This window comes from Aquarana catesbeiana, linkage group LG02 (assembly GCF_042186555.1).
Source record: "Aquarana catesbeiana isolate 2022-GZ linkage group LG02, ASM4218655v1, whole genome shotgun sequence".
Lineage (NCBI taxonomy): Eukaryota > Metazoa > Chordata > Amphibia > Anura > Ranidae > Aquarana > Aquarana catesbeiana.
Genome location: NC_133325.1, coordinates 362,571,545 through 362,586,358, shown reverse-complemented (window position 1 = coordinate 362,586,358; position 14,814 = coordinate 362,571,545). Strand labels below are relative to the sequence as shown.

Here is a 14,814-nt window from a genome sequence, read left to right as displayed (position 1 = left end):
TTCAGCCTTTAGAACAGGCATGTCCAAAGACCGGCCCGCGGGCCAGTCGCGGCCCGCATTACGGTTTTGAATAGCCCGCCTGGTAATCTGGACATATATATCTTTTGTGGCCCCCAACAGTCTCCCAGTGCCCGGCCACAAAAGATATATATTCTGGCTGCCTTGGAGGTGACAGGGAGGAGGCGGGACGAGTGCCATGCACACAGGAGTATTTCCTGTTTACACGGCAGCCTCTGTAATAGGAAGTCCCATCTCTGGCGCTGCCATTGGATGTCTGTTCTGTCCATCAAAGGAGGCAGGACTTTCTATTAAAGAGGCAGCCGAGAAAGCAGGAGTTTTTCTTGTATCTAATCTTTTGGCGCTCATCCCGCCCCCTCCCTGTCCCCACCAAGGCTGCAGATGGATGGGCATCAGTCAGGCTGCACTGATTGCATTGGTGAGTCTGCAATCCTGGCAATGATGGGGGCTGCATTCCTGGCAATGGTGGGGGCTGCATTCCTGGCCATATTGGGTGCTGCATTCTTGGCAATGGTGGGTGCTGCATTCCTGGCCATACTGGGTACTGCATTCCTGGCAATGGGGGTGCTGCATTCCTGGCAATGCTGGGCGCTGCATTCCTGGCAATACTGGGTGCTGCATTCCTGGCAGTGGTGGGCGCTACATTCCTGGCAATGGTGGGCACTGCATTCCTGGCAATGGTGGGTGCTGCATTCCTGGCAATGGTGGGCACTGCATTCCTGGCAATGGTGGGCGCTGCATTCCTGGCAATACTGGGTGCTGCATTCCTGGCAATGGTGGGTGCTGCATTCCTGGCAATGGGGGTGCTGCACTGATGGCAATGGGTGTGCTGCATTCATGGCAATGGTGGGGCTGCAGATGGACACTGACTCTTATTTTGCTTCATAGTTCTTTATTGAAAATTTCAGTTTTTTTCCTGAAACTTCCCTCTTAAAGTGAAGGTGCGTGTTATACGCCAATAAATACGGTATATCCAAATAACATGCCCAAGCTCATCTCTTTGCTCATACACAGCGACAAAGGCAGGAGAATTCTTGTTGGGCAGTGTATTAGTGCTTGAACAAACACACAGACCGAATTTTAATGGTTCAAACTATGTCAGGCAAAATGGTCGACCCTCACGCATGTTCACGTCATCAAATTTGGCCCTCTGTGAAAAAAGTTTGGACACCCCTGCTTTAGAATCACTTTAATGGCAAACCTGTTTACATGCATTAACTTGGGTCAAAATGTGGACAATAAAACAAATGTGTGAATGGGCCATTAATCTATCTATCTATCTATCTATCTATCTATCTATCTATCTATCTATCTATCTATCTATCTATCTATCTATCTATCTATCTATCTATCACCATTTAATATTTTGTTCCTGAAGGACTCGCAAAGCAATGGGAGGATCTCTTACATTTAAAGCTGCTTTAACTGAAAGACTTGCATTAATTCGACCATCAAGAGAACAAGTGCAAGCTTTGATAACCGAACATCCTCCAAGGCTGACTGAGGGAATAAAGTGAGTTCATTTTTTATAGCAAGGTCTGTACTAATAACCACAGAGAATAGCAGAGTCCAAAGGCCATGGAGAAAGCACAGAATTGATAAAATGAACCAAATGTATGTGGTAGATATTAGAGGAATTCCTCCCCATGTCATTATAGATTATTTGCCAAATATTTTGTGTTTCGCGTTTCATCTACAAGTATGAAGCCTCGCTATTTGTTTTTTTCTAATTTCTTTGGCTTGGTATTAAAGTAGAACTAAAAGCAAAACTTTTTTTTTTAATTTTGGATAGAGTAAGGAAGGGTTATACCCCTGCATGGTTTATTTTTGCAATCTGTGTCCCATTAGGGAGTTTTTCCTTCACTTCCTGTCCCATAGCCAAACAGGAAGTGAGAGGAAATCCCTCTAAAGTGAAGGAATCCCTGGTTGTTACCAGGCTTACCAAAATCAATGTCCCCATTGAACAATATTCCCACTATTCATGTTCTGGGGACAACCCAAAATTTTGGATTTTATTTTACTTTCACTTTCGTTAATAATGGTAAATAAGACTAAAAGGGAGGGTGAATCTCCCTAACAGGGAGTAAAAACTGGCACAGCAATAAAAATTGGCAGGTGTTCTAATCCCCACTCTATCCAAAAACTAAGAAAAAGTTTTGCCTTCAATTATACTTTATTTTTTTATGTAATCTTTATTTAATTTTTTTTTTGCATCATATAACATACAAAGGGCATAAAACAAAACGCCATAGAAAAGTATAAAAGCATACAAAAAGGTCCACATTGGTGTCATTCTTGGTGTTCAATATAATGACTAGAAAAGGGGGGGTGAGGCATTCAATTATACTTTAAGGTTATACCTTAAGCACGTCTTTTTACTTTGTTTTTTAATAGAGAGGAGAATGATTAGAATCACTCTCTGTTCTTTATTTTTGTCTGTGTCTCCACTCAGGAGATGTCCCATCTATTCTTTCTCCAAGAAACAGGATGTAAACTGAAATCTATCCAAGGTGGGGGGAGATATCCCAAATTTGACAGTTGTCACTGACACAGATGTTCCAATTGGGAGATTTTCACTTCACTTTCTGTTTTGGTGACAGCTGTCACCAGAAAAGAAAGTGAAAATGAATCTCCCCAAATGGGACACCTGACAGCAATACAAACCTGGCTATAAAACTATAGAGTGGGGACTCTACTAAAAAACTATAATAGTTTTGGCTGGAGTTCTGCTTTACATTTCCTAAATTTAAAGGCAATGTAAAAAAAAAAAAAAAAATACACTCACCAGCCGGCCACTTTATTAGGTACACCTGTTCAATTGCTTGGTAACACAATATGACAATCAGACAATCACATGGCAGCAACTCAATTCATTACTAGACGTGATGAAGACGACTTGCTGAAGTTCAAACCGAGCATAAGAAAGGGGAAGAAAGGGGATTTAAGTGACTTCTGAATGTGCCATGGTTGTTGGTCCCAGACAGGCTGGTCTGAGAATTTCAAAAACTGCTGATTTACTGGGATTTTAGCGCACAACAATCTCTAGGGTTTACAGAGAATGGTCCGAAAAAGAGAAAATATCCAGAGAGCGGCAGTTGTGCGCACGAAAATGCCTTGTTGAGGTCAGAGGAGAATGGGCAGACTGGTTTGAGATGATAAAAAGGCGACAGTAACTTAAATTACCTCTCATTACAACCAAGGTATGCTGAATACCATCTCTGAATGCACAACACATAGAACCTTGAAGCAGATGCCGGGTGCCATTACTGTCAGCTAAAACCAGGAAACTGAGGCTACAATTCACACAGGCTCACCAAAATTGGATAATAGAAGATTGGAAAAATGTTGCCTGATCTGATGAGTCTTAATTTCAGCTGTGACATTCAGATGGTAGGGTCAGAATTTGGTGTGAACAACATGAAAGCATGAATCCATCCTGCCTTGTATCAATAGTTCAGGCTGAAGGTGGTGGTATAATAGTGTGGGGGATATTTTTTGGCACACTTTAGGACCCTTATTACCAATTGAGCATTGTTTAAACCCAACGCACTACCTGAGTATTGTTGCTGGCCATGTCCATCCCTTTATAATACAGTGTACCCATCTTCTGATGGCTACTTCCAGCAGGATAATGCACCATGTCACAAAGCTCAAATCATCTCACCACTGGTTTCTTGAACATAACAATGAGATCACTGTACTCCAATGGCCTCCACAGTCACCAGATCTCAATACAATAGAGCACCTTTGGGATGTGGTGGAATGGGAGATTTGCATCATGGATGTGCAGCCGACAAATCTGCAGCAACTGCGTGATGCTATCATGTCAATATGGACCAAAATCTCTGAGGAATGTTTCCATCACCTTGTTGAATCTATGTCACGAATAATTAAGGCAGTTCTGAAGGCAAAAGGGGGTCCAACCCTGTACTAGCAAAGTGTACCTAATGGTGGCCAGTGAGTGTATTTCTGTGCTTTATTTCTCTATTAGGAATAGTGTATCTCCAGCCAAAACTTTAAATTATTTTTAGTTTAGACTAGAGTGTGGAAGGTTTAGAACCTCTTTACCTCTTTCAGGTTTCTATGTCTGTCTGTGGCCCCATATGGTAATTTCATTATCCGTATTTGTCATAGTGACCATCATTTCTGAAACAAAATGGGATGGCAAAGCCAAAATTTCACAGCTGTCATGAGAACGGAAGGTGGAAAGAATTACTGTGGAGAGATTTTTTTTCTCAATTCCTGTTGTGTCTCCAGGACAGGAAGTGAAAGGAAAACTCCCAAGGAGATACAGACAAAAAAACTTGGGGTTTCAGGCTCGGTTCACATAGGGGCGACTTGTCAGGCGACCTAGTCGCCTGACAAGTCGCCTCCCGTTCTGTGCTACGGAACCGTTCTAATAGGAGCAACGCAAGTCGCTCCGACTTAGAAAAAGGTTCCTGTACTACTTTGGGGGCGACTTGGGGCGACTTGCATAGACTTCTATACAGAAGTCGTTTTGCAAGTCGCCTCGGAAGTCGTTTGCAGGTCGCCTCGCTGAGGCGACCTGCAAGTCGTGCCGCTCCTGTGTGAACCGGCACTCACCATTCTGTTCTCTCTCCAATTCTAAACAAAAGGTTTTGGCTCTAGATGGACTTTAAAGTGGAATTCCACTTCAGCACTTTTAGAGTTTTAAAGCGCAGCTCTAATTTGACACTGTATAAAGTGGAATTCCAGCCTACACTGACAAAGCTTAAAACGGCTCCCACCCCCTCCAAATTTATATACTAACTGCCCTGTAGAAGGAAGATGCTGATACTTTCCTATTCTCATCTTTAATTGGCTCCCAGCAGATGGCTTCAGAGGACAGCTGACGACAGATGCCCATAGTAACCCTTTGGGTAATGCCAGCAACTGGGGAGATCACATGACCAGGCCGGAGCATCCTCAGAAAAGGTAAGTATAAGCATCTCCCTTCTACAGGGTAGTTAATATAGGACTTACTTAGAAGGTTTAAGCTTAGATAGATCTAGGCTGGAATTCCATTTTTCCTGTTCTAGCTGTTCTGTTCTCACACCCATGTAAAGTAAGCCTATACTAAGAGAAATATGGAGGCTTCCATTGCTGACCTCCTTCAGAAACTGATTATGTCTTGAGTATCTTAGGCTTTAGTCATTTCTAAATCACAGATCTGCAACACGTATCAGCCATTAAAGTGAAATATCACAGCTGCCTCATAACCCAAACAGTGACTGCATCTGATAGGATGCAGTCACTGTTCAGCTTATATGGGGACCCTAAAGCTGAATTCCAGGTATAAATATTAAGGCAAACATGGGTAAAACAATATATGACAGGACTGGGATAGGGCATGTGGCATTACATCTTCAGAGAGGCAGAGGCATTTCAATGGCATGGAGGAGGGTATGGAGGTTATTTTTTCCCAATGGTGGGTTATGAAGTGGTGGCGTTGCATCTCCTTCCACAGTGGGAGAAAAGGCTCGAACATAGCTCGGATGTCGGATAATAAACACCAATAGCCCCGTCGTGGAATAGACATAACCCAAACAGTTGGTCTTTAGGGGTAGAGAGGAAAGTTCCATCTTGGGAACCCTGGGGAAACGTCCGGGTGGGAAATAACAGGGGTCAAACCAGAGGGAGACAGCTATGACCAAGTGATTGTTGGACTGCATCAATGTAAGCGTGGCGCCAATGGTTCGGTGGGTCAGTAGGAGACAAAGCACTGCACAGTTAAGCCATGGGAGGCCACCCAGAAGGCATTCCAAAAAGGACTGTTCTAGGTGGAACCATTGTTTCCCCAACTCCGGAGAGCACCAAGTTAGGATCCAGGCCATATGCGACGCTCTAAGATATTTGTGGAGTTTGGGTTGAGTCAGAAGTCGCTGATTGAGTCTGTGTGCTTTACCCGCCCACAGAAATCTTCCGAAGTTGCCTATAATAAAGGCATGCATGTTCAATATCTGGCCGATCCCTCTGGAAAGTGGAAATCCCTGAAGTAGGCATCACTACTACAATAATTGCTGCTAATTTCTGGGCCTCTATACAGTAGTGAACACAGGAGGTCAATCGATCAGTAAAGGCACCATTTAACGAACATTTAGCATTTTCTCAAAAAATGCAAAGCATTTTGTGATTACATGGAGTGTAGAGACAGGGTGACCTCCTGTGTTTACTATGCAACAGGGCAGCTGCTTAGCACAGGACCTGGAAGCTAGCGGCAATTACTGTAGTAGTAATGTCTACTACTGTGCTTTCTAGCTTCCACAAGGATCTTTCAGGTGTGACACATCCTTACATTGGTTCAAGCTTGACCAGCGTAACTATGTAAAAATATGCATATCTGGAATTCAGCTTTAAGAACGGAAGCCACAAGATTGGAATGTAGGCAACGGCAGGCAAATAGCATTTTCAGAAGAAGTCAGCATGCACCTTACATATTTTTTCCAGTATGGGTTTACATTACCAGATACTGTATATACAGTATAACTCTGCAAACTGATGGAAGGGAAACGGGAATATAGGTGGTGGTCCTGCTGCCTATAACAACTGATTAGGTTCCATATTTTTCATTGACAATATCATCTGGATTGTTGCTATATGTAAATTTTCCGTTTTGCTCCAAATTTCGCATATATTGGTCCTAGTCACTAAAACTTTGTTTTGTAAACTGAATTTCTTAGGTCATGTGTTATTTTCTGTAAAAGAATACCTTTTCTTTTTCCTTTATAAGGAATCTGGTTCACCGCCTGCACCAAAGAAATGTACAGGTCTTCCTGATATCAGGAGGATTTCAGAGCATTGTGGAGCATGTAGCTGCAGAGCTGGAAATCCCTCTGAGTAATGTTTATGCCAATAGACTCAAGTTCTACTTCAATGGTTAGTTATGCATCTCACATTTAAATACTAAAACCTTTTACCATGTTTAGTCTCTTTTTCTTGTATTGACCTATCTATTTGGGATTTAGAATTATTTTTCCTGACGCCAGTATGGCACCATACACATGCTATAGCTCCGCACCTATCTTCAACCACAGGCTCTTACCATTGGCGGCTGGTAAGAGCCTTTCCTTTCAGCCAATCGGGTGACGGGTCTCAGGACCCGCTTCCTGATTGGCTGGGAGGAGAATCTATTGTCACACAACTGTGTGGGCTCGGAGTGCAGTGCCCTGTGCCCCGAGCCCATCCTTTATGGAAGCCTATTAGAGCCTCCGGCTCTAATCACATGCTTCAAAACCCCCCTTCCAAATTGGAATCCATGTGCCCCTAATGGATGGGACGCCACTGGCTTTTACGTTAGTGGACTTCAACAGAATGGCGGTCCAGGCTTCCATGTCCATTGTAATAAATTTTGATTAGGAATTTTGATTAGCAATTTTAGCCCTCCTTGTTTAGCTTGTTAAATATCATGTGTAAGCTGCCATGTTGGCATTAGGTAAAAGGAAAATTGTATCAAATACTTACTATAATTCTCCTTTCTTGACACCAATCCATGGCAGCATAGGGACCTGACTTATTTGTCCTACCAATAACCAGAAATGAGAAATTATTAAAGTATTTGTCCTACCAATAATGAACTAGAATAAATAGAATAATTTCTAAATCAGGAAACATCTAATATTTGTTTGTAGTGTTGTGTGTATATATCGTCCGCCCGCATTGCCTTCCGAGGCCACCCAGTTGTGTGACCTTAGCGAATTAATTTTCGTTATCACACAAAAGCTCCTCCCCGCCAGTCAGGAGGCAGGTCTGTGAGACCTGTTTCCCGATTGGTCAAAGCGTCAGGCGATCCTATTGGATGCCTAGCTCTTTGGCGGAAGAGGAGACACACGGCGGAGGAAGCTGGAGGAGTAGACACCAGAGCCACTGCGGCCACTGCCCGCACTCCAGGAGAGGAGGAGAGGACACCACAGCTCCTCCACATGAGCGGGTAAGTGCCGGACCGCCCGCGAGGGGTGCCATTTCAGTGCCATGACACATCACCGGGGGGTGTTGTTTGTTTGCCGGCCCCCAAAAGAAGAACCCACCAACCGCCACTGATATATATATATATATATATATATATATATATATATATATATATATATATATATACCAGTGGCGGCCGGTGGGTTCTTCTTTTGGCGTGGCGGCAAACAGCACCCCCCCCCGTGGGGGCACGCCGTGGCACGGCACTGAAACAGCACTCTGGCAGGCGGACCAGCACTCAGAGCTCACAAATGATAGGAAGGAAATCTGGTCAACCCGCTCTATTGTGCCAACATTCTGGTCCAAAGTGTTTTGAATGTTATCACAGCTATTTTGAAGCTTTTACTTCAAATCACTACTTCATTGCTAGAGCCTGGAAAATGCCTATGCTTTGTCTTCTGGCCACTAAGCATATAATAACTAAAGCTATGATACACGCAAAGATTGAAGCAACCTTACAGGACAGAATCCTAAAATAGATAAAGATCTGGTGCCCATGGGTGGCCACCCAATTTTGATGCATCTCTCTTGGAACCATGATTCCTAAATACCTTCCTTTTAGCATGCTCCTGCCTGCACTGCCTGGTTGGGTCCCAGCAACCCCAGGGGTCCCCCTTCCTCTTTCCTTACCAAGATCTAGACCCTTTCCCTTTCTCTCCCTACCCCCCCTTCCTCTTTTCTTTTTGTTCTTCTCTCCCTCTTTCCTATTTCTCGCATTTTTTGGAGCCTATTCTTTTCGGTCTCCTTAATCTGTATTGCCCTTGTAGCGCAATAATTGTTGTATATTCTTAAATTGCACTCATTGTCACTTCCTGCATTGAGATCATGTCATTGTTTGCATATGACTCCGTGCTTTGTATTATATTCCTGGAAACCTGCAATAAAACTTTTGAATAAGAAAAACACAATTTAAAAAAATCTGTTCCGTTGCCATTTAATGCAAATGTTAAACTGTTTTTTGTGTTTTTGTGTTTTTTTTCAAGGTGACTATGCTGGGTTTGATGAAACACAGCTTACTGCAGAATCTGGTGGTAAAGGAAAAGTAATTGGCCTTCTCAAGGAAAAGTATGGTTTTTATAATGTCGTTATGATTGGAGATGGTGCTACAGATATGGAAGCATGTCCCCCTGCTGTAAGTCTGGTGTTCTAAAAATAAGTATATAAAAATTGAATTAATATATTACAGTATATATTATTGTAAAAATTCAGTGCTATCTAAAAAAAATGCATCTGCCATTAGATTAAATTATTGGTAGGAGTTAGATTCATGAATCATTATTACCACTATAATTATTAACAATAATGTCTTTATAGGGATAATAGTCGACCTGGAGACAGGAATATTTTGCCTTTAATGCAGGAATAATATAAAACAAGCCAAGGCTAATGCTGCGCTAAAACAAAGAGGAATGGAAGTTCAGCTGCCAGCATCTAAAGTCAGAATACAGACTCCAAAGATAATGGTAAAATAAAAAAATGCAGCGCTAGAACAGTAGCATAAAATAATAACAGAATATCAAGCAATGATAGAACTAATAAAAGTCCAATATCACAAGTCCATATATTAAAGAATGGGTGAGAGGCGAATCGGGAGGAGATAGAGAGGAGACGTTACTGGAAGTGGCAGCAGAGGAGTAGCGAGTGATTGGTGAGAATTGAAGAGAGCCTATGAGGTTTCTGGGGAGACCCAATTCCCTACGCTTGGTGAGACCACTTTTATCAGTGGTAGCGGATAGCTGGTAAGCAGGCTTACTTACTCTCACTGGGTGTGAAATGAGATTCTCTCTGTTGTGGAGGAATATCACCCTATCTTTACTCATAGCCATTTTATCTGCATGGAGCACAGATGTTGGCTACTATACCCATTCTTCAATACTTTGTAGAACCACCTTTTACTGAAATTACAGCTGCAAGTCTTTTTGGGGATGTCTCTACCAGCTTTGCACATCTAGAGAGTGACATTTTTGCCCATTCTTTTTTACAAAATAGCTCAAGCTCTGTCAGATTGGATGGGGAGTGTCTGTAAAAAAGCAATTTTTAAGTCTTGCCATAGATTCTCAATTGAATTTAGGTCTGGACTTTGACTGGGCCATTCTAACATGTGAATATGCTTTGATCTAAACTATTCCATTGTAGCTCTGGTTGTATGTTTAGGGTCGTTGTCCTGCTAGAAGGAGAACCTCTGCCCCAGTCTCAAGTCTTTTCTTTAAAGATTGCCCTGTATTTGGCTCCATCCATGTTCCCATCAACTCTGACCAGCTTCCCTGTCTGCTGAAGAAAAGGATCCCTACAACATGATGCTGCCACCACTATGTTTCACGGTGGGGATGGTGTGTTCAGGGTGATGTACATTGTTAGTTTTCCCACCATACATAGCGTTTTGCTTTTAGGCCAAAAAGTTAAATTTTGGTCTCATCTGACCAGAGCACCTTCATCCACATGTTTTTCTGTGTTCCCCACATGGCTTCTCGCGAACTTCAAACAAGACTTCTTATGGCTTTCTTTCAACGATTACTTTCTTCTTGCCACTCTTCCATAAAGATCATATTTTTGGTGTGCATGACTAATAGCTGTCCTGTGGAAAGATTCTCCCACCTGAGCTGTGGATCTCTGCAGCTCCTCCAGAGTTACCATGGGCCTCTGGCTGCTTCTCTGATTAATGCTCTCCTTGCCCGGCCTGTCAGTTTAGGTGGATGGTCATGTCTTGGTAGGTTTGCATGTGTGCCATACTCTTTCTATTTTCCATTGATGGATTGTACAGTGCTCCGTAAGATGTTCAAAGCTTGGGATATTTTTTTTATAACGTAACCCTGCTTTTAACTTCTTCCCAACTTTATCCCTGACCTGTCTGGTGTGTTCCTTGGCTTTCATGATGTTGTTTGTTCACTAAGGTTCTCTAACAAACCTCTGAGGGCTTTACAGGACACCTGTATTTATACTGAGATTACTAATTTACTAATATTTACTAATTAGGTGACTTCTGAAGGCAATTGGTTCCAGTAGATTTTAGTTAGGGGTATCAGAGTAAAGAGGGCTGAATACAAATGCACACCACACTTTTCAGATATTTATTTAAAAAAAAAATTGGAAAACCATTTATCATTTTCCTTCCACTTCACAATTATGTGCCACTTTGTGTTGGTCTATTACATAAAATCCCAATAAAATACATTTACGTTTTTGGTTGTAACGTGACAAAATGTGGAAAATTTCAAGGGGTATGAATACTTTTTCAAGGCACTGTAAATATACTTACCCCCTTCCCCCTACACACACACATAAAATGTAACCAAAGAGTCACATGACACTGTGCTAAAGAGATTTGAAGGCTGGATGAGCTACTTCTAGTATAGGAGGAAGGTTACCTGCCTAGAAGAAGGTCTGTATAGGTGAAGCCTGAGGGCAAGAATGCCAAGATTACTAGGGTACTTATTCCTGGATTGTTCAGATTATGCATTTTTGATAGCAGAAACTGCAACTGTAATATATATATATAAGTTCATTTTTTTCCTCATTAATGTACACACAGCACCCCATATTGACAGAAAAACACAGAATTGTTGACATTTTTGCAGATTTGTTAAAAAAGAAAAACTGAAATATCACATGGTCCTAATTATTCAGACCCTTTGCTCAGTATTTAGTAGAAGCACCCTTTTGATCTAATACAGCCATGAGTCTTTTTGGGAATGATGCAACAAGTTTTTCACACCTGGATTTGGGGATCCTCTGCCTTTCCTTCTTGCAGATCCTCTCCAGTTCTGTCAGGTTGGATGGTAAATGTTGGTGGACAGCCATTTTTAGGTCTCTTCAGAGATGCTCAATTGGGTTTAAGTCAGGTCTCCAGCTGGGCCATTCAAGAACAGTCACGGAGTTGTTGTGAAGCCACTCCGTTATTTTAGCTGTGTGCTTAGGGTCATTGTCTTGTTAGAAGGTAAACCTTCGGCCCAGTCTGAGATCCTGAGCACTCTGGAGAAGGTTTTCATCCAGGATATCCCTGTAATTGGCCGCATTCATCTTGCCCTCGATTGCAACCATTCGTCCTGTCCCTGCAGCTGAAAAACACCCCCACAGCATGATGCTGCCACCACCATGCTTCACTGTTGGGACTGTATTGGACAGGTGATGAGCAGTGCCTGGTTTTCTCCACACATACCGCTTAGAATTAAGGCCAAAAAGTTCTATCTTGGTCTCATCAGAATATATCTTATTTCTCACCATCTTGGAGTCCTTCAGGTGTTTTTTTTAGCAAACTCCATGCGGGCTTTCATGTGTCTTGCACTGAGGAGAGGCTTCCTTTGGGCCACTCTGCCATAAAGCCCCGACTGGTGGAGGGCTGCAGTGATGGTTGACTTTCTACAACTTTCTCCCATCTCCCGACTGCATCTCTGGAGCTCAGCCACAGTGATCTTTGGGTTCTTCTTTACCTCTCTCACCAAGGCTCTTCTCCCCCGATAGCTCAGTTTGGCCGGACGGCCAGCTATAGGAAGGGTTCTGGTGGTCCCAAATGTCTTCCATTTAAGGATTATGGATGCCACTGTGCTCTTAGGAACCTTAAGTGCAGCAGAAATTTTTTGTAACCTTGGCCAGATCTGCCCCTTGCCACAATTCTGTCTCTGAGCTCTTCAGGCAGTTCCTTTGACCTCATGATTCTCATTTGCTCTGACATGCACTGTGAGCTGTAAGGTCTTATATAGACAGGTGTGTGACTTTCCTAATCAAGTCCAATCAGTATAATCAAACACAGCTGGACTCAAATGAAGGTGTAGAACTATCTCAAGGATGTTCAGAAGAAATGGACAGCACCTGAGTTAAATATATGAGTGTCACAGCAAAGGGTCTGAATACTTAGGACCATGTGATATTTCAGTTTTTCTTTTTTAATAAACCTGCAAAAATGTCAACAATTCTGTGTTTTTCTGTCAATATGGGGTGCTGTGTGTACATTATTGAGGAAAAAAATTATTTACTTAATGAACTTAAATGATTTTAGCAAATGGCTGCAATATAACAAAGAGTGAAAAATTTAAGGGGGTCTGAATACTTTCCGTCCCCACTGTATATATATAAATATACACTGTATGCTGACAAACTAGATTTTTGATTCTCTGTTTGAGACATAACAGCCTGACATTTTTCATCTAACTTACAGTCAGTGCTGCTACTGCATTGAAAGATGCCTTCTTGCAATGAATGTGCATGACATTAATTTGGTATGTTCAAAATGGATTTTCTTTTTGCATATTAGGATGGTTTCATTGGATTTGGAGGCAATGTGATCAGGCAACAAGTCAAGGAAAAGGCCAAGTGGTACATTACAGACTTTGAAGAGCTTCTCAGGGAACTGGACAGTGACAGCATCAAAATGAATCATAATGATATAATTTACTAATGTCCAGTAGCCTATCACAGTTTTCTATTATGTAGCAAGAAAGTCATTCATCGCACAGTCTTTTGTATGTTAAGAGCCTGTAAACATTTTATAGTGTTTTACCTTTTTATCCAATGAAAATTAATTGAGTTTTAGTTATTTTATAATTACTAACTTTTACTTGAATAACTCTAACAACAGCAACTGATAATAGGTATGTTTTTTGCTCTTGTGTTTGTCTCCTTTTCCCAGAGAAGATGTATTGTCTTAGTGCCGGTTCACACAGGGGCGGCACGACTTGCAAACGACTTCCGAGGCGACTTGCAAAACGACTTCTGTATAGAAGTCTATGCAAGTCGCCCCAAGTCGCCCCCAAAGTAGTACAGGAACCTTTTTCTAAGTCGGAGCGACTTGCGTCGCTCCTATTAGAACGGTTCCGTAGCACAGAACGGGAGGCGACTTGTCAGGCGACTAGGTCGCCTGACAAGTCGCCCCTATGTGAACCGGCACTTAGACATGTGGTGTCACGGTTTTACATGTCAGAATTCTTCAGTTTATTTTTATTTCCACTCCACCATATTTCTTTGTTCAGAAATTTAGTTGCTGTCATTTTACCCATACATAGTAAAAATACATACAGGTACTGCTAAATTTATGCAAAAAATACAATAATTAGTTCCAATTAAATCAATAATATTAAGAGTAACAAAAAATAAAACTTCAGACCCACGTTTAATGGGTGAGTTGCTTAGCAACATGTTATGTTACACTCTAATGCCCCGTACACACGGTCGGATTTTCCAGCGGAAAATGTGTGATAGGACCTTGTTGTCGGAAATTCCGACCATGTGTAGGCTCCATCACATTTTCCATCGGATTTTCCAACACACAAAGTTTGAGAGCAGGCTATAAAATTTTCTGACAACAAAATCCGTTGTCGGAATTTCCGATCGTGTGTACACAAATCCGACGCACAAAGTGCCACGCATGCTCAGAATAAATTTAGAGATGAAAGCTATTGGCTACTGCCCCGTTTATAGTCCCGACGTACGTGTTTTATGTCACCGCGTTCAGAATGATCGGATTTTCCGACAACTTTGTGTGACCGTGTGTATGCAAGACAAGTTTGAGCCAACATCCGTCGGAAAAAATCCTAGGATTTTGTTGTCGGAATGTCTGATCAATGTCCGACCGTGTGTACGGGGCATTAGTCTGCTAAAGCTGGAGTTAGCCTCTAAAGAGTATATGGCCAGTAGTAATAGGGAAAGATCTTCTGCAAGAAGACCACAGGCAATACAGGTGACTAGTCCTTTGCCATCGGACTGACTTTTTGGGCTCAGATCCCATAGTTCAGTTCCTTCTTAAAAAAGGAGTTTCAGTCAAGTTTGGAAAAATTACAAGTCAGCAGCTATAAAAAATGTAGCTGCTGACTTTTAATAAACAGACACTCATCTGTCCAA

The 14,814-nt window shown here is 42.1% G+C and overlaps 1 protein-coding gene across 2 annotated transcripts in view; it reads left to right on the top strand.

Annotated features, from left to right (window-relative positions):
• PSPH (phosphoserine phosphatase) overlaps positions 1-13,619 on the top strand; it is a 29,901-nt gene extending 16,282 nt beyond the window's left edge. For both annotated transcript variants that reach the window (XM_073615074.1, XM_073615073.1), the window contains 4 exons: positions 1,397-1,531; positions 6,749-6,894; positions 8,967-9,115; positions 13,232-13,619. In XM_073615074.1, coding sequence (XP_073471175.1) covers positions 1,397-1,531; positions 6,749-6,894; positions 8,967-9,115; positions 13,232-13,375 — 574 coding nt within the window. In that variant the 3' untranslated portion in view covers positions 13,376-13,619. The remainder of the gene's footprint in view (positions 1-1,396; positions 1,532-6,748; positions 6,895-8,966; positions 9,116-13,231) is intronic.
• The last annotated feature ends 1,195 nt before the right edge of the window (positions 13,620-14,814 follow it).